Source organism: Tachypleus tridentatus, unplaced genomic scaffold, assembly GCF_004210375.1.
Source record: "Tachypleus tridentatus isolate NWPU-2018 unplaced genomic scaffold, ASM421037v1 Hic_cluster_2, whole genome shotgun sequence".
NCBI classification, from domain to species: Eukaryota; Metazoa; Arthropoda; class Merostomata; order Xiphosura; family Limulidae; genus Tachypleus; species Tachypleus tridentatus.
In genome coordinates, this window is record NW_027467782.1 from 12295676 (window position 1) to 12319772 (window position 24097).

A 24097-nucleotide genomic window follows, 5' to 3' on the forward strand; every position below is an offset into this window, starting at 1 on the left:
TCATTATCCTTCTTTGACTCCATGATGGCTTATTTAATCAGAATATTTCGAAAGAAGTAAAAACGATAACGTTCACAGCAGATTTTAGCCCGAACCCCCAAAATAACCCGTCTGATGACTCGAACGACCCTTCGACCATTTTCGGCCCACGCCAAGCTTGGTTCGAGAACCGAGTTTATGTTCGACAACCGAGACATTTTTTTTTTTCAAATAATATGTTCGAAAACTGAATTCTTCGAGAAGGGAGTCGTTCGAGGACCGAGGTACCACTGTGTGTATATATATATGAATTTACGTATATAATATAACATGTGGTGTATATTTAAGGCCTTGGAACACTGGGAGAATTACCCCACACACACAAATAAAAAATAAGATTATGGCTTATGAAATGCGAAAAATAAACGTATCCGTAACTATACGGGTTCTTCATCGCAAATACTAGTGTATTATAATATGTTTATTATCGGCCTTATTTTGATTAATATCATACATTACCTACTAAGACTGGTTTAAGAAAGAAGTTGCAAAGAGAAACTTTGTATATATTATGTTTGATTGTACCTTAATTTCACGCTGAATCTTAAGAAAGTTTTCTTTGTTGTTTATTACGGTTAATTTACTTAATTTGGTACCGCATAATACAAACATGTTATAATTTCCCAGTTCAGGAGAAAACAATTAAATTTAATATCACTATTCTTATAGAAAGTTTTTTCACCTGACAATGTTACATCAGTTCACGACATCACTCAGATAAGTATACTCTGTGCCCATAGTAACAGTGTTATTTCACTTAGAAATAGAAAACAAAGCTACATATAAAGCGTACAGTGCAGAGAGAAATAATTATCTATGGCTATTTTAGGTCAATTAATCTATATTTACGTTAGTATACTGCTTGCTTCAGGTTCTGAAGTAGTCCACGAAATTGAACGTAGTTCCACTATTATATTAGTTTGTACAATAGAAGCCCGCAGGAGAAGAACCAATTACTTAATACACTCCTCTCAATGAAGTAGTGAAGAGTAGCGAGAGAATACGAAGGAAAGACAGCAGCGAAGTAGTGTTGACTGACGTACAATTGTGAGACGCATGAATATACAAATGTTAATATAGTGATGATCATTACAAACGTGATATCACAGATTATTTCAAAGTTTTTGATTTTAGGCCTTATTTTCATTGATTGCACTATATTAATTTTACAGCAAGACCACCTAAATCGAAATTACCCATCTCGCTTTTAAATGTATTACAGCCATTAAGTTTTCCTTTGATATTTCACCCACCATGTGTGTTGATTAAAAATAATTTATATTGCTTATGTATACGTAAGATTATGAATATGATCACAATAGTATCACTTATAACTTTAGAATTTTATATTAATGTCTTACTTTTACAAACAACCAAGCTAGATGTACATACAAAGAAAAAAAAATTATGTGTTATTTATTGTTTGAAAAGTATTTGAAATATACTTTCACTGCCGCTAAAAATTTGATAACAAATATTTTATCAATTTAACCATATGTTTGCGATATTTGTGTCTAAGCTAATGTGCATCTGTTAGTTAGTGTTATGGAATTGCCCCCCGCTAGCACAGCGGTATATCTCCGGACTTATAACGCTAAAATCAGGGGTTCGATTCCCCTCGGTGGGCTGAGCAGATAGCCCTTTGTGGCTTTGCTATAAGAAAAAAACACACAAACACTGTTATGAAATTACTAGCTTTTATGTTATAAGGTTTAACTGTTAACGAGGTTAAACAAACACAAGATACTCTCTGACGGATCAACCTCAGGAACGCAAAGTTTTCACTTAAAATTTGTAAACGTAAAGAAACACAATATTTTACTTATACACCCCACTTTAGGTCGATCTTTGGCTACTGGTGTGCGAAAATTTTGTTTCAGGTCTACGTTATCTTCAATTTTAAGTGAAGCTTGACTGTAAAAACGGAAAATACTTTTTTCTTTATGCATCGTAAAATATATTTATAACATGGAAATTAAATGATTGAGATGGTGAAGCAAAAAGCTTTTCGGCTAATCTTCAAGCGAAGATATTCTTTGGCCATATTCCTTTGAAAATGGTTTCACACGTCCTGAGGTTTAATGTCTGAATTGGACTAAATGTGGCAAAAGAACTTCAGTGGTAAAATGGGTTTTGAATTAAAAAAATTAACAATAATTTGATTTGTAAAAACTGGTGTTTTATTTTGCACTGATCCTTTCATTCTTGTGGTTCAAGTCTCTCAGATGACTGAAGAATACTGGAATTTTTAACATTACTTTGAAGATATTTATATTCAATTTGTATAGATGCACGTTTGCTTTAAGTATAGTGTATATTCACAAAGAAGAAATAGAAACAGAAGCACCTTAAAAACGTGTAGGATAACCAAAGAGGTATTTTTAAACTGAAAAAAAATTGTTAATTTTAGAAGTCACACCAACAGTTTCCCTGCTGGAGGTTATCATCAACATGGAAAACTGTACCAATCCTTTTTTTTTTTGTATCTTGATCACATATGTGAAGTTAAGAAACTGCTGTAAAAACGTATAAAACAAGTTGAACACACAGATATCTGTGTAATGGATGATAAGATTAGTTTTTAAAAAGCACCAAATAATTGTTACCATAGTTTTTTTAGAATCATTAATAATAATGATTTAATAATTTATATATTATTAATAATATATAAAAGAATCAGACATGACCCAAAAGAAGGCTTGAAGGAAAGTCAAATAGTAATGGAATTCTCAAAATCACTAATAGACGAAAATCGACTTTGTATTAGATAGAAGGAAAACATACACAAAATTATACGTTCATTAAATTGTGTCAGTGGAGTCGTTCTTAAAAAACATCTATTATCTTATTTATTTTTGTTCGTAATGGTAGCAGAAGTAGAAACTTCGTCTGTATTTTGAAACCATTTTAACATGATCAATCATGAAATATATGTGGGTTGAAAAATCCCATTCCTTTCCAGAGAAACGTCTTATTGATCACATATTTACAAACAATTGTCAGAATTACGTACCCGGTAAAATAGTCTTTCTATTGGTCATAGTAGTCGGTGGTACTACTTAAGAACTACTAGATAAGATGAAAGTGAGGTTATAATTAAATGTCAAGTGTTCTACTCAATTTATAGTTATATAAATTAAACATGAAAAGTTATGTGATCTGAACTCCAAATGACTGGTTATTTACTTTATGTTACAGAGAGAAATGGTATTCAAACTGTCTTATTTTTTCTGCAACTTTGGAGTAAATCACGCACTTTATGGTGCTTTAAAATATTCAATAATTCAATATCAGTAGTAGTAGTATGTATGTGAATGAAAAATCACGAAAGGGCATTCTGATCTTTATGTTTTCCACATGTTATTAATGCTATGGACATTAGAAAAGATAATCAGACTTATCAGACCTCAATAGCATCTAACACGTGTAGGTAGGTCTATTTTGGAAAAAAACATCGCATGCATTCAAATGACTCTGAACATTAAAGATTCTTTGAACGCATTTTTCTCAGTAGTTGTGAATAATTCAAGGTATTAACAACACTGATTTTAAACATGCAACATCTGTTTGATATTGTACACGTAGTTTGACGTAGTATACATACATTAAAATGGAATGTTTTTAACTGTAAAATGTGAATTTACTTGTACCAAATATTAATTAGAACGTAAGATGAATAAGAACGTAATTGAATTTCGAACCAATGTATTCCTTTCTTCTAGGTCATTTTCATATATCGTCTCCAGGGTTGTTCGTTTGGTCACTTTTTGCTTTCTTAGTATATTAGTTTTTGTCTTCTTAACATTCTTTGTAGGGACCTTCTTCTCACATTCATGGATCAGTGGCATAGCCTCCAATATATCCAATTCATTAGTGGTTATCTTTTCATCACCAGGCTGTTTGTGTAAAACACGGTTTTCAAAACATTCCCGAGTTTTTTCTTTCCAGTTGTAGAAACAACAAAGAACGCTGCACGATCATTACAAAAAGTAAATAAATAAGAATCACGTGTTTCAAGACCATTAAAATACATATTATTATTAAATAAGCTATGGATAATGGGTTACAGATATAACTATAAATGTGTTTCATGCTTAACCAACAAATAATTGTATGGATTCTTTATGTATTCAGTTATAATGTTTCGACCCATGGAACGTAGTACTTCACATGAACCAAAATAATACGTCATATAAAGGTGGAGATCTCAAATTAATACCTTGCTTGAAATTAGATCTATCAACATAGTGTGTCGTAAGCAGGCACATAAATTAATATAGTACCTCACGTGAAAGCATATGTTTCTAACAGCAGTGTGAGTACAGAAATCAATATCTTCAAATGATTACTCCCTGTTTTCCACATACTTTAATTATAATGAAATTGAAGATAACATGTAACTTACCACAAAGCAATAAGACATATCGAAATGAGTGCTGTCCACCAAGCCAATCTTGTAATTGTACATTTTGAAACCGAGGGGAGCGTAGCCTTCGGAACCACTTCAGTTGGATCTCAAGACAGAGAGTCGTATTTAAAATCAGTTTACTTACTCTACCGATTTCGTAAAACAGAAAAAATCTTCAAATGTAAGTTAACAACAATAGTAATGTGTATAATTCTTTAAGCCGAAAAATAATCTTGATTTAACATATTTAAACTTTTAATTCAATAAATACGATATTTATTCATGACGAGAAATCCACTTAAAATAAAAATGTATCTCAAAACGGCTGGTATGGGTATTAACACTTTTATTGATAAGTACAGAATAACGTTTTAAAACGTTAATACACGTACCAGTTGTTGTGAGATACAAATACGACATTTCTTGCATTTATAATGCATTTTAATACTAAACAGCGCCCGGAATGGACAGGAAGGTTAATGCATTCGACTCGTAGTGTAAGGGTCGCGGGTTCGTATTCCCGTCGCACCTAACATTCTCACTCTTTCAGCTAAGGGGGCGTTAGTATTTGAAGGTCAAACCCAGTATTCGTTCGTAAAAGAGTAGCTCAAGACTTGGCGGTGGGTGGTGATGACGTGCAACCTTCCCACTGAGTCAAATATCTCACCATTTTCTTCAAGATATTTAACTTATTATACAACTCAGCATGAAACACTTAATTATATTAACTTCGACTCACCAAAGCTGTAAGGATATATAACAGAAATCAAACAAACCCTCCCTGATTAACTGCCATTCACTTACCGTTTCAAGCTTTATAATTAGTTTCTTCACTCATTATGGTACTTAATTTTTTATATGTAATGAATCCTGCCCACTGTCTGGTAAGTTTTCTTTAGAGCACAAAAATATTGACAGGAATTTTCAAAAAGTTTTCTTTACCAAACGTTCAGTGTAAATTTCATATATGAATAATAGTAACATTTCGGTAACAAACATTTGCTCACTTGATAACAATTCTTTTATTTAGAACCGCTAACGTTTTCATGATCAAATATTATTATTATCTTACATTAAAACATTTGTTTTTATTTTGACAAATTACTTTTCTGTTATTTGAAAAAAACAAAATTTTGTGTGCAGAATTTATTGAACTAACGATTTGAGAGTATGTGTGTATATTTTCTTCTAACAAATAGCCACATCGAGCTATTTGCTGAGCCCACCGAGGTGAATTGAACCCCTGATTGTAAATCCGTAGACTTACCGCTGTACAAGCGGAAAGCTGTTTTCATACACATAACGTTTTATAATTGAAGATCTTCAGTTCTTCTTCGTGATGACGTGAAGCACACAGGTGTGTGGTAGAAATACCGATATGTTTGTTTGTTATTTAATTTCGCGGAAAGCTACGAGATGGCTTCCAACGCTTGGTGTTCCTAATTTTCAAATCATATACTTGAGGAAACACAGTCATTCAATACTATTTGTCTGAATGTTTGAGCCCATCTTAAACCCGTGTAAAGGGATTGAAGTTATATTGAAATCCCTAACTCGTATCACAATTTTTCTTCTTACGAGAAACCCATAATACACTACTAGTAAAGTTTGTTTCTTTGTTTTTCAATTTAAAGGAAAGCTGCACGATAACTATATGCGCCAGCCATCCCTAATTTAGCAGTGTAAGACCAGAGAAAAGGCAACTAGTTACGACTGCCCAAGGCCAACATTTGGGATACTCTTTTACAAAGAAATACAGGGATTGACTGTCACTTTATAACGCTATCACTGAAAGAACGACCATGTTTGGTGTGACCGGGTTCGATCCCGTGATCTTTAGACTTGTAGTTGAGCGTCCAACAGTAAAGAAAGATTTGTATAAAATTATTATTATTATAAGATAATCTAAAACAAACTACTGATTAATACCTCACTATGTATTAGAATCACCAAGTAGACATGTTAAAATGCATTTGAAATTTCAATGGTATCTTAATATGAAAATAGTGGTGCCCAGTAACATTCAGTCGTATAACTTAATACAATTATGTAAGCATAGAATTTCTGAGTAAACGTTTTCTTCATAGTGTTAGAATCTGTCTCTTAAAACTAAACTTTGGAAAATCTCTGTTTAGAAGCCCGGCATTGCCAGGTGGGTTAAGGCGTTTGACTCGTAATCCGAGGATCGCGGGTTCGAATCTCTGTCGCACCAAACATGCTTGCCCTTTCAGCCTTAGAGGCATTATAATGTGACGTTGAATCTCATTATTCGTTGGTAAAAGAGTAACCCAAGAGTTGATGGTAGGTGTCTTACCTCTAATCTTACACTGCTAAATTATGTATGTCTAGCGCAGATAGCCCTCGTGTAGCTTTGCGCGAAATTAAAAAAAACAAACAAGCTCTATTTAGATATGTTTTAGTAAGAACTTTTACTTTAGTTATAATATTGGGTACATAGAATGTCTACGTGATGTTATCATTCAAAGAAGAGGGGAATAATTTCGTAAAAGTAAATATACATATATATGGAATTGTTAACTATTTTACCAAAACAATACCACTCTGTCATATGTGTGATTTTATGTAAATATAAGATTTTGACAAAGAAATATTAACATACTAAATCGTTACAACAATTGTTGCCACCTCCTGGAAAAGCTTTTCCGAAAAAAACAAAGCTGTTTGATACAATAAAAACCAGGAAGTTATGAAGAAATATCTCATTATGACAACGTGTTTTAACAAAATAAACATTTTTTAACTTTTAAAGAAACAATAAAAGAAAACTATTACTTCTACAAAGATCTGTGCTAGCCGTCCGTAATTTAGTAGTGTAAGACAAGAGGGAAGGTAGCTAGTCATCACCACCCACCGCCAACTTTTGGGCTACTCTTTTACTAACGAATAGTGGGATTGACCGTCACATTATAATGCTCCCATGGCTGAAAGGGCGAACGTGTTTGTTGCGGCCGGGATTCGAATCCGCAACTCTCGGATTACGAGTCAAATGCCTTAACACACTTGGCCAAAAAGTGTTTTTCATAGTAAAGCCACATCTGGCTATCTGTTGAGCCCAACGAGGGGAATTGAACCTCTGATTTTGGCATTGTGAATCCATAGACTTACCGCCGCACTCGGGAGAAGAAACCAAAGGGATATTTGTGCTCTACCCATCACGACTATCGAAACACGGTTTTTAGCAATATAAGTATGCAGACATACCGCTGTGCCAATGGGGAACTTTACATATTTATCATAAATAGTAGGTTTAATTCATTTTCACCGAGTTGTTATTGACAATAATAATTCAAATACCATATAAATTATACAAGTTTAATAAAAATAATTTTACAAGAAGTAGTAATAGTGTGACTCAAAACTTACACAATATTTTAATCTCTAATATATGGTTTGTTTTCTGAATTTTGGAGCAAAACTACAAATGGCGATCTGCGTTAGCCGTACCTAATTTAGTGTAAGGCTGCAGGGAAGGCAGCTAGTCACTACTACCCACCGCCATCTCCTGGGCTACTTTTACCAAGAAATAGAGTGAGTAACTATCGTATAATAACGCCCACACGGCTGAAAGAGAGGCATGTTTACGAGTCGAGCGCCTGAACCAACTGGCCATGCCCGGCCTTAGTACATGTTAAGACTTAATATTAATAAATATTTTACCTTTAATATTAAGTTTATTTCAAAATAGAAAAGATACTTTTGTGAAAATATTTCTCAAATTTACTATTACCAATAATTTCATCTCTCTTTCATACTTATATATATAAAAGTTTGGACATATACAGAAAAATATCACACAAATACTATTTAAAAGCAGAAAACATAAACAAACTAACGGCATCACTCTACAAATTAACTAGTGCACCAACCAAATATATTTCACCTTACAACATATTTCAAGAATCACAAGTCACACAACAAAGTACTTAAAGGACAAAACTCACGTTAATACTATCTATTTTTTTTTTTTAGGTCTCGGGCACAGGACAGGTAAAACTTTTTTACCTTTTTTGGTGGGTTTTTATCGGCGCGCTCCTGTTTTCTCCCACAGCAAAAATTTAGGCATTGGATCTTTTCCCCAACTGCTTAGTCCCCGTTGCTAGGGACATTTCCCCAACTGCTTGCGTTGCTAGGGACATTTCCCCAACTGCTTACCCCGTAACTAGGGAAATTTCTCCTATTGAAAACACACCGTTGCTAGGGGCATTTACGACACTGCCTACTCCGTTCCTAGGGACATGTCCCTCATTGCTTACCCCCCAGTTGCAAGGGACATTTCCCACATGGCTTACCCCCGTTGCTAGAAACATTTCACACCTGGCTTACCCTCGTTTCTAGGGACATTTCCAGACTGAATACTTGAAAGGAAAAATTTACCCACTGCTTACCCTTGTTGCTAGGAACATTTACGACATGACTTACCCCGTTGCTAGGGACAGTTCACGCACGGCTTACTACCCGTTGCTAGGGACATTTCACCTACTGCTTATCCTCCATTGCACATTTCGGACATTGCTTACCCCTCTTTGCTCGGGACTTTTCGAACACTACTTATTCCCGTTTCTATGGGCATTTCCTCTCTGCTTACCCCCGTTGCTACGGACATTTCCACACTGCTTTCATCCCCGTTGCTGGGGACATTTCCCACACTCCTTACCCCCGTTGCTGAAGACATTTCCCTCACTGCTTACCCCCCATTGCTAGGGAAATTTCATACGCTGCTTACCCAACGTTGCTAGGGACATTTTATACACTGCTTACCCCCGTTTGCTTGGAACATTCCCCCACTGCTTACCCCCGTTTCTAGGGACAATTGACCCACTAGTTATCCCCCGTTGCTTGGGACATTTCCCCCACTGCTAACCCCCATTGCTAGGGACATTTCATACACTGCTTAACCCCGTGTCTAGGGACATTTCGCCCACTGCTTACCCGTAGCTACGGAAATTTCCCTCACTGCTTACCCCCGTTGTTAGGGACATTTCCCCAATACTACACCCCGTTGCTAGAGGCATTTCACCCACTGCTTACCCTCCATTGCTAGGGACATTTCTCTAACTGCTTACTCCCTGTTGCAAGGGAAATTTCCTCTTGCTTACCCCATTGTTGCTATGGAAATTTTTAATTGCTTACCCACGTTCGCAAGGGACATTTCCTCCACTGCATTCCCCCGTTGCTAGGGAAATTCCCCCTCACTTCTTACCTCCCGTTGCTAAGGACATTTCACACATGATTTACCTCCATTACTAGGGACATTTCACTCCCTGCTAACCTCCCCGTTGCTAGGGACATTTCCCATATGGCTTACCCCGTTGCTAGGGACATCTACCCTCTGCTTATCATCCGTTGCAAGGGACATTTGACCCTGCTAAACACCCCGTTGCTAGGTATATTTCACCCACTGCTTTATCTCCGTTGCCAGGGACATCTCCCTCACAGCTAATTCACTGTTGCTACAGTCATTTCCACTACTGCTTACCCCTGTTGCTAGGGACATTTCTTCCACTGCTTACCCACCGTTGGTAGTGACATTTCCCACACTGCATATCCCCTGTTGTTAGTATCATTTCTCACACTAATTACCCCCGTTGCTAGGGACATTTCGCACATGGCTTACCCCCGTTGATGGGGTCATTTCCCTCTCTGCTTACCATCCGTTGCTAGGGACATTTGACACTGTTAAACACCCCGTTGCTAGGTGTATTTCACCCACTGCTTAATCCCCATTGCCATGGACATCTCCCTCACTGCTAATTCCTTGTTGCTACAGTCATTTCCACCACTGCTTACCCCTGTTGCTAGGGACATTTCCACCACTGCTTAATCTCCTTTGCTAGGGACATTTCCCACACTGTTTACACCACCGTTGCTAGGAACATTTCCCACACTGGTTACCCACGTTGATTAGGACATTTCTCTCACTGCATACCTCCCGTTGCTACGGATATTTTACAAAAAGCTTGAACGCTGTTGCTAGGGACATTTCACACACTGCTTACCCCTTATTGCTAGGGATATTTCCCACACTGCTTACCCTCCCGTTGCTAGGGACATTTACACACTGCTTACACCCGGTTGCTTGGGACATTTCACACACTGCTTACCCCCGTTGCTATGGATATTTACCACACTGCTTACACCCCAATGCTATAGACTTTTCCCACATGGATTACTGCCGATTATTACCCACTGCTTACCCCCTGTTGCTAGGAACATTTCACCCACTGCTTAACAACCGTTGGAATGGACATTTCCCAGTCTGCTTACCCCCGTTTCAAGAGAAATTTCCCCAACAGAATAGCCCCGTTGCTAAGAACATTTCCCCCACTACTTACCCTCCGTTGTGAGGGGTATTTCTCTCACTACTTACAACCCGTTACTAGGGTCATTTCCCCCACTGCTTTCTCTCCGTTGCTAGAGACATTTCCCACATGGCTTACTGACGTTGCTAGGGATATTTCCCTCATTGCATAACCCGTTGCAACGGACATTTCCAACATTGCTCACCACCGTTGCTGAAGACATTTCCCTCATTGCTTTCCTCCTGTTGTTAGGGACATTTCACACACAGTCTGACCCCGTTGCTAGGGACATTTCACGCATGACTTCCCACCGTTGCTTGGGACATTTCACTCCCTGCTAACCCCCGTTGCTAGAGACATTTGCCTCCTGCTAAACCCCCGTTGCTTGGGACATTTCACACATGACTTCCCACCGTTTTTTGGAACATTTCACTTTCTGCTAACCCCCGTTGCTAGAGACATTTCCTTCACTGCTTACACCCGTTGCTGGGGGAATTTTACCCCACTGAATAACCCCCATTGTTAGGGAAATTTTCCCCAATTCTTACCCACCTTTGCTGGGGACATTTCACCCACTACTTACTCCCCATTTCTAGGGACATTTCACACACTGTTTACCCTCCATTGCAAGGGACATTTCCGACATTGCTAAACCCTTGTTGCAATGGACATTTCCACGACTGCTTACCACCCGTTGCTAGGGACATTTCTCTACTGCTTATCCTCCGTTGCTAGGGACATTTCCACTACTGCTTACCCCGTTGCTAGGGACATTTCCCCCATTGAAAACCCACCCGTTGCTAGGGACATTTACCACACTGCTTACCCCCGTTGCTAGGGACATTTCCCTCATTGCTTACACCACTGTTGCTGGACACATTTCCCCACTACTTGCCCACCCCCGTTGCTAGGGACATTTCCCCACTGCTTTCCCCCCGTTGCTGGGACATTTCCCCACTGCTTATCCCCGTTGCTTGGGACATTTCACCCACTGCTTACCCCCCATTGCTAGGGACATTTTTCACTGCTTACCCCGTTGTTAGGAGGGACATTTCCCTGCTGACAAACCCACTGACTTACCCCTGTTGCTAGGGACATTTTCTCCACTGCTTACCCCCGTTGCTGGGACATTTCCGACACTGCTTACCCTCGTTGCTAGGGACATTTCTCCACTGCTTACCCCCGTTGTTTGGGACATTTTCCCCATTTTATACCCCCGTTGCTGGGACATTTATGTACCGTTTCTTGGGACATTTCCCCCACTGCTTACGCCCGTTTGCAGGGACATGCACCCACTGCTTACACCTCCCACTAGGGAACATTTCCCCACTGCTTAATCCCGTTGCTAGAAACATTGAAATCACTGCTTACCCTCAGTTGCTAGGGACATTTCCCACACTGCTTACACCTCGTTGCTAGGGACATTTCCCCACTGTTTAACAACACGTTGCTAAGAACATTTTCCACACTGCTTACCCTCGTTGCTAGGGACATTTCCCCCACTGCTTAACCCCGTTGCTAGGGACATTTCCCTCACTGTTTACCCCGTTGCTAGGGACATTTCCACACTGCTTTACCCCGTTGCTAGGGACATTTTCCCCACTGCTTACTCCCGTTGCTAGGGACATTTTCCCACTGCTTACCCACGTTGCTAGGGACATTTCACCATTGCTTAACCACCGTTGCTTGGGACATTTCGGACACTGCTTACCCCCCCGTTTTAAGGGACATTTCCTCCACTGTTTACCACCGTTGCTTGGGACATTTTCCCTACTGTTTATTTCCGTTGCTAGGACATTTCTCCACTGCTTAACCCCTGTTGCTAGGGACATTTCCGGACCACTGCTTACCACCGTTGCTAGGGATATTTCCCCACTGCTTACCCAAGTTGCTAGGGACATTGAACCCACTGCTTAACCCGTTGCTAGGGACATTTCGGACACTGTTTACTACTGTTGCTAGGGACATTTTCGACACTGCTTACCCCTGCTGGTAGGGATATTTCCGACACTATTTACCCCCGTTGCTAGAAACAATTCACATAGTGCTTACCACCGTTGCTACAGACATTTCTCCCACTGTTTTCCACCCGTTGTTGGGACATTTCCCCACTGTTTTCCACCCGTTGTTGGGACATTTCCCCACTGATTATCCCAATTGCTAGAGACATTTCCCACTGGTTACTCCCCGTTTCTAGGGATATTTCCCCACTGCTTACTCCCGTTGCTAGAAACATTTTTTAACTGTTTACCACACGTTGCTAGGGAAGTTTCCCCCACTGTTTACCCCCGTTGCTAAGGACATTTTTATCTGAATACAACTCGTTGCCAGGAAATTTCCCCCATTGCTTACCCCACGTTGCTAAGAACATTTCCACTACTGCTTAACCCCGTTGCTAGAGACATTTACACCGCTGCTTACCACGTTGCTAGAAAACATTTACACTGCTTACCCCGTTGCTAGGGACATTTTCTCTACTGCTTTCCCCTTCGTTGCTAGGGACATTTCTTCCCTGCTTACTTCTGTTGCTAGGGTCACTTCCCCACTGCTTATCACCGTTGCTAGGGATATTTCGGACACTGCTTACCCCATTACTATATATATTTCCCTCACGCCTACTTCTATGGCTAGAAAAACTTTGCACACTCCTTAGCCCCGCTTTGAGAGAGACATTTCTCCCTCTGCATACACCCGTTGAGAGGGACATTTCCCCACTCTAACTACCCCGTTGCTAGGGTCATTTACCCCTTTGCTTACGTTCGTTATTAGGGACATTTACCTTACTGTTTACCTCCGTTGTTAGAGACATTTCCTCACTGAATACACCTTGTTGCTAGGGACATTTCCTTCACTGCTTATCCCACGCTGCAAGAGACATTTAAACCACCACTTACCACGTTGCTAGAAACACTTTTACACTGCTTACCCCTGTTGCTAGGGACATTTCCATTTCCCCACTGCTTGCACCCGTTGCTAAGGACATTTCCCCACTGCTAACTACCCCTTCTTAGAAACACTTCTTCCTTTGCTTACCCCCGTTGCTGGCTCATTTACCTTACTGTTTAACTCCGTTGCTAGGGACATTTCCCACTGCTTACACCCCGTTGCTTGGGACATTTCCCCACTGCTTACCCCGTTGCTGGGACATTTCCACCACTGCTTACCAAAGTTGCTAGGGACATTAAATGCACTGCTTACCCTGTTGCTAGGGAAATTTCGGACACTGCTTACCTCGTTGCTAGGGACATTTCCCCTACTGATTACCCCAGTTGCTTGGACATTTTCCTTACACTGCTTACTCCCATGTTGCTTGGGACATTTCACCCAACTGCTTACCCTGTTGCTAGGGACATTTCCCCACTGTTTACCCAAGTGTCCAAGGACATTGAACCCACTGCTTACATCGTTGCTGGAACATTTCGGACACTATTTATTCCCCATTGTTGCTAGGGACATTTCGGCATTGCTTACTTTCCACTGTTTGGGACATTTCCCCATTTTTTTACTGCCCTATTGCTAGGGTCATTTCCCACTACTAACTCCTTGTTGCTAGGAAGCATTTCCCCAGTGCTTACTCCGTTGCTTGGGACATTTCCCCACTGTTTTCCACACATTGCTGGAAACATTTCGTTTACTGTTTACAACCCATTGCTAGGGACATTTCCATTTGAAACCAACTCGTTGCGAAAGAAATTTCCCCACTGCTTACCGCCGTTGCTAAGGGCATTTTCCCCACCTCTTTCCCCGTTTCTAGAGACATTTTACCCACTGCATACATTCGTTGCTGGGATCATTTACCCCTCTTCTTATTCCCGTTGCTAGGCACATTTCCCTCACTGCTAACCATCCGTTTTAGGGACATTTCCCCATTTCTTGCTTCCGTTGCTAGGCACATTTCCCTCACTGCTAACCATCCGTTTTAAGGACACTTTTCCACATTTTCTTACTTCCGTTGGTAGGGACATTTACCTCACTGTTTACCTCCGTTGCTAGGGACATTTTCTACACTGAATACACCCCGTTGCTAAGAACATTTCCCCAACTGCTTATCCCAGTTGCTAAGGACATTAAACCCACTGCTTACCCCATTGCTTGGGACATTTCGAAACTGTTTACTCCCGTTGCTAGGGACATTTCCCACAGTGCTTACTCCCGTTGCTAAAGACATTTCCCCTCTGTTTACCACCCTTTGCTAGGGACATTTCCCCAAATGTTTACCCCCCATTGCCAGGGACATTTCCATCAAAAAACAACTCGTTCCTAGGGAAATTTTCCCCACTGCTTTCCCTCGTTGCTAGGGACATTTCCCCGCTGTTTATCTTTATTGCGAGGGACATTTGGGATACTGTTTGCTCACGTTTCTAGGGACATTTTCTACACCACTTACCACCCGTTCCCAGGGACATTTCCACAACTACTTACTCCCGTTGCTGGGACCATTTCTCTGCATTTTACCCCGTTAATAGGGACATTTCGTTCCCTGCTTATTCCCGTTGCTAGGGACATTTCCACCACTGCTTACCCCTATTGCTGGGACATTTCCACCACTGCTTACCAAAGTTGCCAAGGACATTAAACTCACTGCTTACCCAGTTGCTAGGGAAATTTCGGACACTGCTTACCTCGTTGGTTGGAACATTTCCCCTACTGTTTACCCAAGATGCTTGGATATTTCTACCCCTACTTACTCCATTTTGCTTGGGACATTTCACCTAATGCTTACCCTGTTGCTAGGGGCATTTCCTTCACTGTTTACCGCCGTTGCTGGGACATTTCTCCACTGATAAACACCAATGTTGAAGACATTTCGGACACTGCTTACCCCCGTTGATAGTGATATTTCCGACACTGCTTACCACCCGTTGCTCGGGACATTTCACACACTGCTTACCCCAGTTCCTAGGGTCATTTCCCCACTGCTTACCCATGTTGCTAGGGTTATTTCCCCCACTGTTTACCCCGTTGCTAATGACTTTCCCCTATTGGTTACCACCTGTTGTTTGTGATATTTCCCCCACTGCTTACTCCTCGTATAAAGGGTCATTTCCTGCACTGTTTACCACCGTTGCATGGTACATTTTCCCTACTGTTTAACCCCATTGCTAAGGTCATTTCCCATTGCATATCACCATTGCTAGGGACATTTCGGACACTGCTTACCCTCGTTTGGAAATATTTCCCCCACTGCTTACCCAAGTTGCCAAGGACATTGAATACACTGCTTACCCCATTGCTAGGGACATTTTGGAACTGCTTGCTCAAGTTGCTAGGGACATTTCCGACACTGCTTACCACCCGTTCATAGGGACATTTCCCAAACTGCTTACCCATGTTGCTAGGGTCATTTCCCCCACTGTTTACCCAAGTGTCCAAGGACATTGAACCCACTGCTTACATCGTTGATAAGAACATTTCGGACACTGTTTACAACCCATTGCTAGGGACATTTCGGCACTGCTTACTCCTGTTGCTTGGGACATTTCCCCAACTGTTTACCACACATTGCTGGAAACATTTCGTTTACTGTTTACAACCCATTGCTAGGGACATTTCTATTTGAAACCAACCCCCGTTGCTTACCGCCGTTGCTAAGGGCATTTTCCACTTCTTTCCCCGTTTCTAGAGACATTTTACCCACTGCTTACATTCGTTGCTAGGGACATTTACCCTCTTCTTATTCCCGTTGCTAGGCACATTTCCCTCACTGCTAACCATCCGTTTTAGGGACACATCCCCATTTCTTGCTTCCGTTGGTAGGGACATTTACCTCACTGTTTACCTCCGTTGCTAGGGACATTTTTTACACTGAATACACCCCGTTGCTAAGAACATTTCCCCAACTGCTTATCCCAGTTGCCAAGGACATTAAACCCACTGCTTACCCCGTTGCTAAGGACATTTCGGAAACTGTTTACTCCCGTTGCTAGGGACATTTCCCACACTGCTTACTCCCGTTGCTAGGGACATTTCCCCACTGTTTACCACCCTTTGCTAGGGACATTTCCCCAAATGTTTACCCCCATTGCCAGGGACATTTCCATCAAAAAACAACTCGTTCCTAGGGAAATTTTCCCCACTTCTTTCCATCGTTGCTAAGGACATTTCCCCCGCTGTTTATCTTTATTGCGAGGGACATTTGGGACACTGTTTGCTCACGTTTCTAGGGACATTTTCGACACCACTTACCACCCGTTCCCAGGGACATTTCCACAACTACTTATTCCCGTTGGTGGGACCATTCCTCCGCATTTTACCCCCGTTAATAGGGACATTTCGTTCCCTGCTTATTCCCGTTGCTAGGGTCACTTCCCCACTGCTTATCACCGTTGCTAGGGATATTTCGGACACTGCTTACCCCCATTACTATATATATTTCCCTCACGCCTACTTCTATGGCTAGAAAAACTTTGCACACTCCTTAGCCCGCTTTGAGAGAGACATTTCTCCCTCTGCATACACACGTTGCTAGGGACATTTCCCCCACTCTAACTACCCGTTGCTAGGGTCACTTACTCCTTTGCTTACGTTCGTTACTAGGGACATTTACCTTACTGTTTACCTCCGTTGTTAGAGACATTTCCTCACTGAATACACCTTGTTTCTAGGGACATTTCCTTCACTGCTTATCCCACGTTTCTAGAGACATTTAAACCACCACTTACCACTTTGCTAGAAAAACTTTTACACTTCTTACCCCTGTTGCTAGGGTCATTTCCCCAATGCTTAACACCGTTGCTAGGGATATTTCGGACACTGCTTGCACACGTTGCTAAGGACATTTACCCCACTGCTAACCACCCCTTCTTAGAAACACTTCTTTCTTTGCTTACACTTGTTACAAGGTCATTTACCTTACTGTTTAACTCCATTGCTAGGGACGTTTTCCCACTGAATACACCCCGTTGCTTGGGACATTTCCCCACTGCTTACCCCGTTGCTAAGGACATTTCCACCACTGCTTACCCCTATTGCTAAGGACATTTTGGAACTGCTTGCTCAAGTTGGTAGGGACATTTCGGCACTGCTTACTTTCCACTGTTTGGGACATTTCCCCATTTTACTCCTGTTACTAGGGTCATTTCCACTACTAACTACTTGTTGCTAGGGCATTTCCCTCAGTGCTTACTCCCGTTGCTTGGGACATTTCCCCCACTGTTTACCACACATTACTGGAAACATTTCGTTTACTGTTTACACCCCATTGCTAGGGACATTTCCATTTGAAACCAACTCGTTGCGAAAGAAATTTCCCCCACCGCTTACCGCCGTTGCTAAGGGGATTTTCCTACCTCTTTCCCCGTTTCTAGAGACATTTTACCCACTGCTTACATTCGTTGCTAGGGACATTTACCCCTCTTCTTATTCCGTTGCTAGGCACATTTCCCTCACTGCTAACCATCCGTTTTTAGGGACACTTCCCCCATTTCTTACTTCCGTTGGTAGGGACATTTACCTCACTGTTTATCTCCGTTGCTAGGGACATTTCCTACACTGAATACTCCCCGTTGCTAAGAACATTTCCCCAACTGCTTATCCCAGTTGCTAAGGACATTTACCCGTTGCTAAGGACACTGAAACTGTTTACTCCCGTTGCTAGGGACATTTCTCACAGTGCTTACTCCCGTTGCTAGGGACAGTTCCCCACTGTTTACCACCCTTTGCTAGGGACATTTCCCCAAATGTTTACCCCCAGTGCCAAAGACATTTCCATCAAAAAACAACTCGTTCCTAGGGAAATTTTCCCCACTTCTTTCCCTCGTTGCTAAGGACATTTTCCCCGATGTTTATCTTTATTGCGAGGGACATTTCGGACACTGTTTGCTCACGTTTCTAGGGACACTTTCGACACAGCTTACCACCCGTACATAGGGACATTTCCCAAACTGCTTACCCATGTTGCTAGGGTCATTTCCCCCACTGTTTACACAAGTGTCCAAGGACATTGAACCCACTGCTTACATCGTTGATAAGAACATTTCGGACACTGTTTACTCCAATTGCTAGGGACATTTCGGCACTGCTTACTTTCCACTGTTTGGGACATTTCCCTCATTTTTACTCCTGTTACTAGGGTCATTTCCCACTACTAACTCCTTTTTGCTAGGGACATTTCCCTCAGTGCTTACTCCAGTTGCTTGGGACATTTCCCACACTGTTTATAACACATTGCTGGAAACATTTCGTTTACTGTTTACACCCCATTGCTAGGGACATTTCCATTTGAAACCAAATCGTTGCGAAAGAAATTTCCCCCACCGCTTACCGCAGTTACTAAGGGCATTTTCCCACCTCTTTCCCCGTTTCTAGAGACATTTTACCCACTGCTTACATTCGTTGCTCGGGACATTTACCCCTCTTCTTATTCCCGTTGCTAGGCACATTTCCCTCACTGCTTACCCAAGTTGCTGGGACATTGAACCCACTGCTTAACATCATTGCTAGGAACATTTCGGACACTGATTACCCCCGTTGCTGGGACATTTTCCCCACTGCTTTCCCCGTTTCTAGAAACATTTCCCACACTGCTTACATCAGTTGCTAGGGACATTTACCCCTCTTCTTACTCCCGTTGCTAGGCACATTTTCCTCACTGCTGACCATCCGTTTCTAGGGACACTTACCCCATTTCTTACTTCCGTTGGTAGGGACATTTACCTCACTGTTTACCTACGTTGCTAGGGACATTTCCTACACTGAATACACCCCGTTGCTAAGGACATTTCCCCCACTGCTTACCCCAGTTGCTAAGGACATTTAAACCACTGCTTACCCCATTGCTAGGGACATTTCCGACACTGCTTAACACCGTTGCTAGAAACATTTCGGACACTGTTTACCCCCATTGCTTGGGATATTTCCCACTGCTTACTCCCGTTGCTAGGGACATTTCTCCACTGTTTATCACCCTATGCTACGGACATTTGCATCTGAAAACAACTCGTTGCTAGGGAAATTTCCCCCACTGCTTACCCCCGCTGCTAGGAACATTTCCGACACTGCTTACCCCGTTGTTAGGGACATTACCCAACTGTTTATCCCCGGTTATGGGGACATTTCCCCAATGCTTTGTCCCAGTTGCTATGCGCATTTCACCCAATGCTTACCCCTGTTACTAAAACATTTCTTCTACTGGTTTCCCTCGTTGCTAGGGACATTTCCTTACTTTTGTACCCCATTGCTAACGATATTTCCCCTATGCTTACATCCATTGCTAGAAACATTTCCCTCACTGCTAACCACCCGTATCTAGGGACACTTCCCCATTGCTAACCCCATTGCTAGGGACATTTCCCTCACTGTTTACATCCATTGCTAGGGACATTTCCTATACTGAATACACCCCTTTGCTGAAGACATTTCCCCCACAGCTTACCCCAGTTGAAAAGGACATTAAGCCCACTGCTTACCTCGTTGCTAGGGACATTTCAGACACTGCTTAACACCGTTGGTAGGAATATTTTGGACACTGCTAACACACGTTGCTAGGAACATTCTTCCTACTGCTTATCCCCGTTGCTACGGACATTTCTTTTACTGCTTACTCTACATTGCTTGGGACATTTCACCCAATGCTTACTCTCGTTCCTAGGGACATTTCCCAAACTGTTTACTACTGTTGCTAAAGACATTTCGGACACTGCTTACCCCATTGATAGTGATATTTCCGACACTGCTTACCATCCAATGCTCGGGACATTCCCCACTGCCTACCCCTGTTGCTAGGGACATTTCCTTTACTGCTTACTGCCGTTGCTAAAATATTTACCCCACTTTTTAACCCCGTTGCTAGGGACTTTTCCCCACTGATTACCCCTGTTCCTAGGGACATTTCTCCCACTGCTTACCCACGTTGCTATGGATATTTCTCTAACTGCTTTCCAAACGTTTCTAGGGACCTTTCCTTACTGCTTTCAACCCGTTTCTAGGGACATTTCACCACTGCTTACTTCCGTTGCTAGGGAAATTTACCCCTCTTCTTACTCCTGTTGCTAGGCAGATTTCCGTCAATGCTAACCATCTGTTTCTAGGGACACTTCCCTCATTTCTTACTTCCGTTGGTAGGGACATTTACCTCACTGTTTACTTCTGTTGCTAGGAACATTTCCTACACTGAATACACCCCGTTGCTAAGGTCATTTCCCCCACTGCTTACCCCGTTGCTAGGGACATTTTCGACACTGCTTAACACCGTTGCTAGGAACATTTCAGACACTGCTTACAACTGTTGCTCGGGACATTTCCAACACTGCTTTTCTTCATTGCTAGGGACATTTCCAACACTGTTTACCCCCATTGCTAGGGACATTTCCCACTGCTTACTCCCCGTTGCTAAGGATATTTCCTCCATTGCTTAATCCCGTTGCAAGGGACATTTCCCCCACTGTTAACCCTTCGTTGCTAGAGACATATCACCCAGTGTTTACAACCCGTTGCTAGGGACATTTACCCCTTTTCTTATTCTTGTTGCTAGGCACATTTCCTTCACTGCTATCCATCGGTTTTACGGACACTTCCCCCATTTCTTACTTCCGTTGGTAGGGACATTTCCTACACTGAATACACCCCGTTGCTGAGGACATTTCCCCTACTCCTTACCCAGGTGCCAAGGACATTAAACTCACTGCTTACCCCGTTGTTAGGGATTATGGACATTGCTTTCTCACGTTTCTAGAGACATTTTCCCAACTTCTTACTTCCGTTGCTAATGACCATTCCTCCGCATTTTACCACCGTTACTAGGGACATTTCGTTCACTGCTTATTCCCGTTGCTAAGGACATTTCCACCACTGCTTACCCCAGTTGCCAAGGACATTAAACTCACTGCTTAACCCGTTGTTAGGGACATTTCAAACACTGCTTGCTCACTTTGCTAGGGACATTTGCGACACAGCTTACCTACCGTTCCTAGGGACATTTCCCCCACTGATAACCCTCCATTTCTAGGGACATTTCCTCTACTGTTTACTGTTATTGGTAGGGTCATTTCCTTCACTTTTTATCCTATTGCTGGGACATTTCCCCATTGCTTATCACCGTTGCTGGGTATATTTACCCAACTTTTAATTCACTTACTGCTTTCCACCCATTTATATGGACATTTTCCCCACTGTTTAACTCCGTTGCTAGGGACATTTCACACTGAAAACACCCCATTGCTAGGAAAATTTCTCCCACTGCTTACCCCCTTTGCTAGGCACATTTCCCTCACTGCTAACCATCCGTTTCTAGGAACACTTCCCCATTTCTTACTTCCATTGGTAGGGACACTTAACTCACTGTTTACCTCCGTTGCTAGGGACATTTCCTACACTGAATACACCCCGTTGCTCAGGACATTTCCTCAACTGCTTACCCCAGTTGCCAAGGACATTAAACCCACTGCTTACCCCGTTGCTAGGGACATTTCGGAAACTGCTTACTCTTGTTGCTAGGGACATTTCCGACTCTGCTTAACAACGTTGCTAGGAACGTTTCAGACACTGCTTACCTCCATTGCAAAGACATTTCCCACTGCTTACTCCCCATTGCTAGGGACACTTCTCACAGTGCTTTCTCCCGTTGCTAGGGACATTTCCCAACTGTTTACCACCCTATGCGACGGACATTTCCCCAACTCTTTACCACCCGTAGCTAGGGACATTTCCATTTGAAAACAACTCGTTGCTAGGAAATTTCCCCTACTGCTTACCCTCGTTGCTAAGGACATTTCCTCCGCTGTTTACCTTTATTCCGAGGGACATTTCGGACATTGCTTACCCCGTTGTAAGGAACATTTCGGACACAGCTTGCTTACGTTTCTAGGGACATTTCCGACACAACTTACCACCCGTTCGAGAGATATTTCCCCAACTACTTATTCCCGTTGTTTGGGATCATTATCCGCATTTTACCCCGTTACTAGGGGCATTTCGTTAACTGCTTACCCCATTGCTGGGACCTTTTCCCCACTGATTACCCTCGTTGCTAGGGACCATTTCCAACTGCTTACCCCAGTTGCCAAGGACATTAAACCCACTGCTTACCCCGTTGCTACGGACATTTCGGAAACTGCTTAACCCCATTGATGGGGACATTTCTTCCACTGCTTACCCCAGACTCCAAGGACATTGAACCCTATGCTTACCCCGTTGGCTAGGGACATTTCCCTTACTGCTTACCACTCGTTGCTAGGGACATTTCCCCACTGTTTAACTCCTTTGCTAGGGACATTTCGCACTGAATACACCACAGTGCTAGGGAAATTTCCCTACTGCTTACCCCGTTGCTAAGGACATTTCGAACACTGTTTACTCTCGTTGCTAGGTACATTTCCGACACTACTTACCCCGTTGCTAGGAACAATTCACTCAGTGCCTACCCCATTGCTAGGGACATTTTCCCCATTGTTTATCCCCGGTTTAGGGACATTTTCCCACTGCTTATCCCCACTGCAAAGGTCATTTCCTTCACTGTTTACCTACGTTGCTATGGACATTTCCCACTGAATACACTCTGTTGCTAGGGACATTTCCTACACTGAATACACCCGTTGCTATGGACATTTCCCACTGAATACACCCTGTTGCTAGGGACATTTCCTACACTGAATACACTCCGTTGCTGAAAACATTTCCCCACTGCTTACCCCAGTTGCAAGGGCATTAAACCAACTGCTTACCCGTTGCTAGGGACATTTCCAACACTGCTTACCCACGTTGCTAGGAACATTCTTCCTACTACTTACCCCGTTGCTAGGGACATTTCTTTTACTGCTTACTTTACGTTGCTTGGGGCATTTTACCCAATGTTTACCCTCATTCCTATGGACATTTCCCAAACTGTTTACCACCGTTGCTGTAGACATTTCGGACACTGCTTTCCCCTGTTGCTAGTGATATATCTGACACTGCTTACATGCTCGGGACATTCCTCCACTGCCTACCTCTGTTGCTAGGAACATTTCCTTTACTGCTTACCGCCGTTGCTAAAATATTTACCCCAATTTTTAACCCCGTTGCAAGGGAACTTTTTCCCACTGATGAATAACGTTTCTATGAACATTTCCCCCACTTCTTAACCACGTTGCTACGGATATTTATCTAACTGTTTTTCACACGTTTCTAGGGACTTTTCCCTTACTGCTTTCCACCCATTTATATGGACATTTTCCCCACTGTTTAACTCCGTTGCTTGGGACATTTCACACTGAAAACACCCCATTGCTGGGAAAATTTCTCCCACTACTTACTCCCTTTGATAGGCACATTTCCCTCACTGCTAACCATCCGTTTCTAGGGACACTTCCCCCATTTCTTACTTCCATTGGTAGGGACACTTACCTCACTGTTT

At 42.1% G+C, this 24097-nt stretch overlaps 1 protein-coding gene across 1 annotated transcript in view; it reads right to left on the reverse strand.

The window, feature by feature from the left end:
* Positions 1-24097, reverse strand: part of LOC143243294 (uncharacterized) — a 42949-nt gene that overhangs the window by 8789 nt on the left and 10063 nt on the right. The window contains exons 2-3 of the mRNA XM_076487145.1: positions 18793-18919; positions 3741-4008 (exon numbers count right to left, since the gene is read on the reverse strand). Of these exons, the coding sequence (XP_076343260.1) occupies positions 3741-4008; positions 18793-18919 (395 nt within the window). The remainder of the gene's footprint in view (positions 1-3740; positions 4009-18792; positions 18920-24097) is intronic.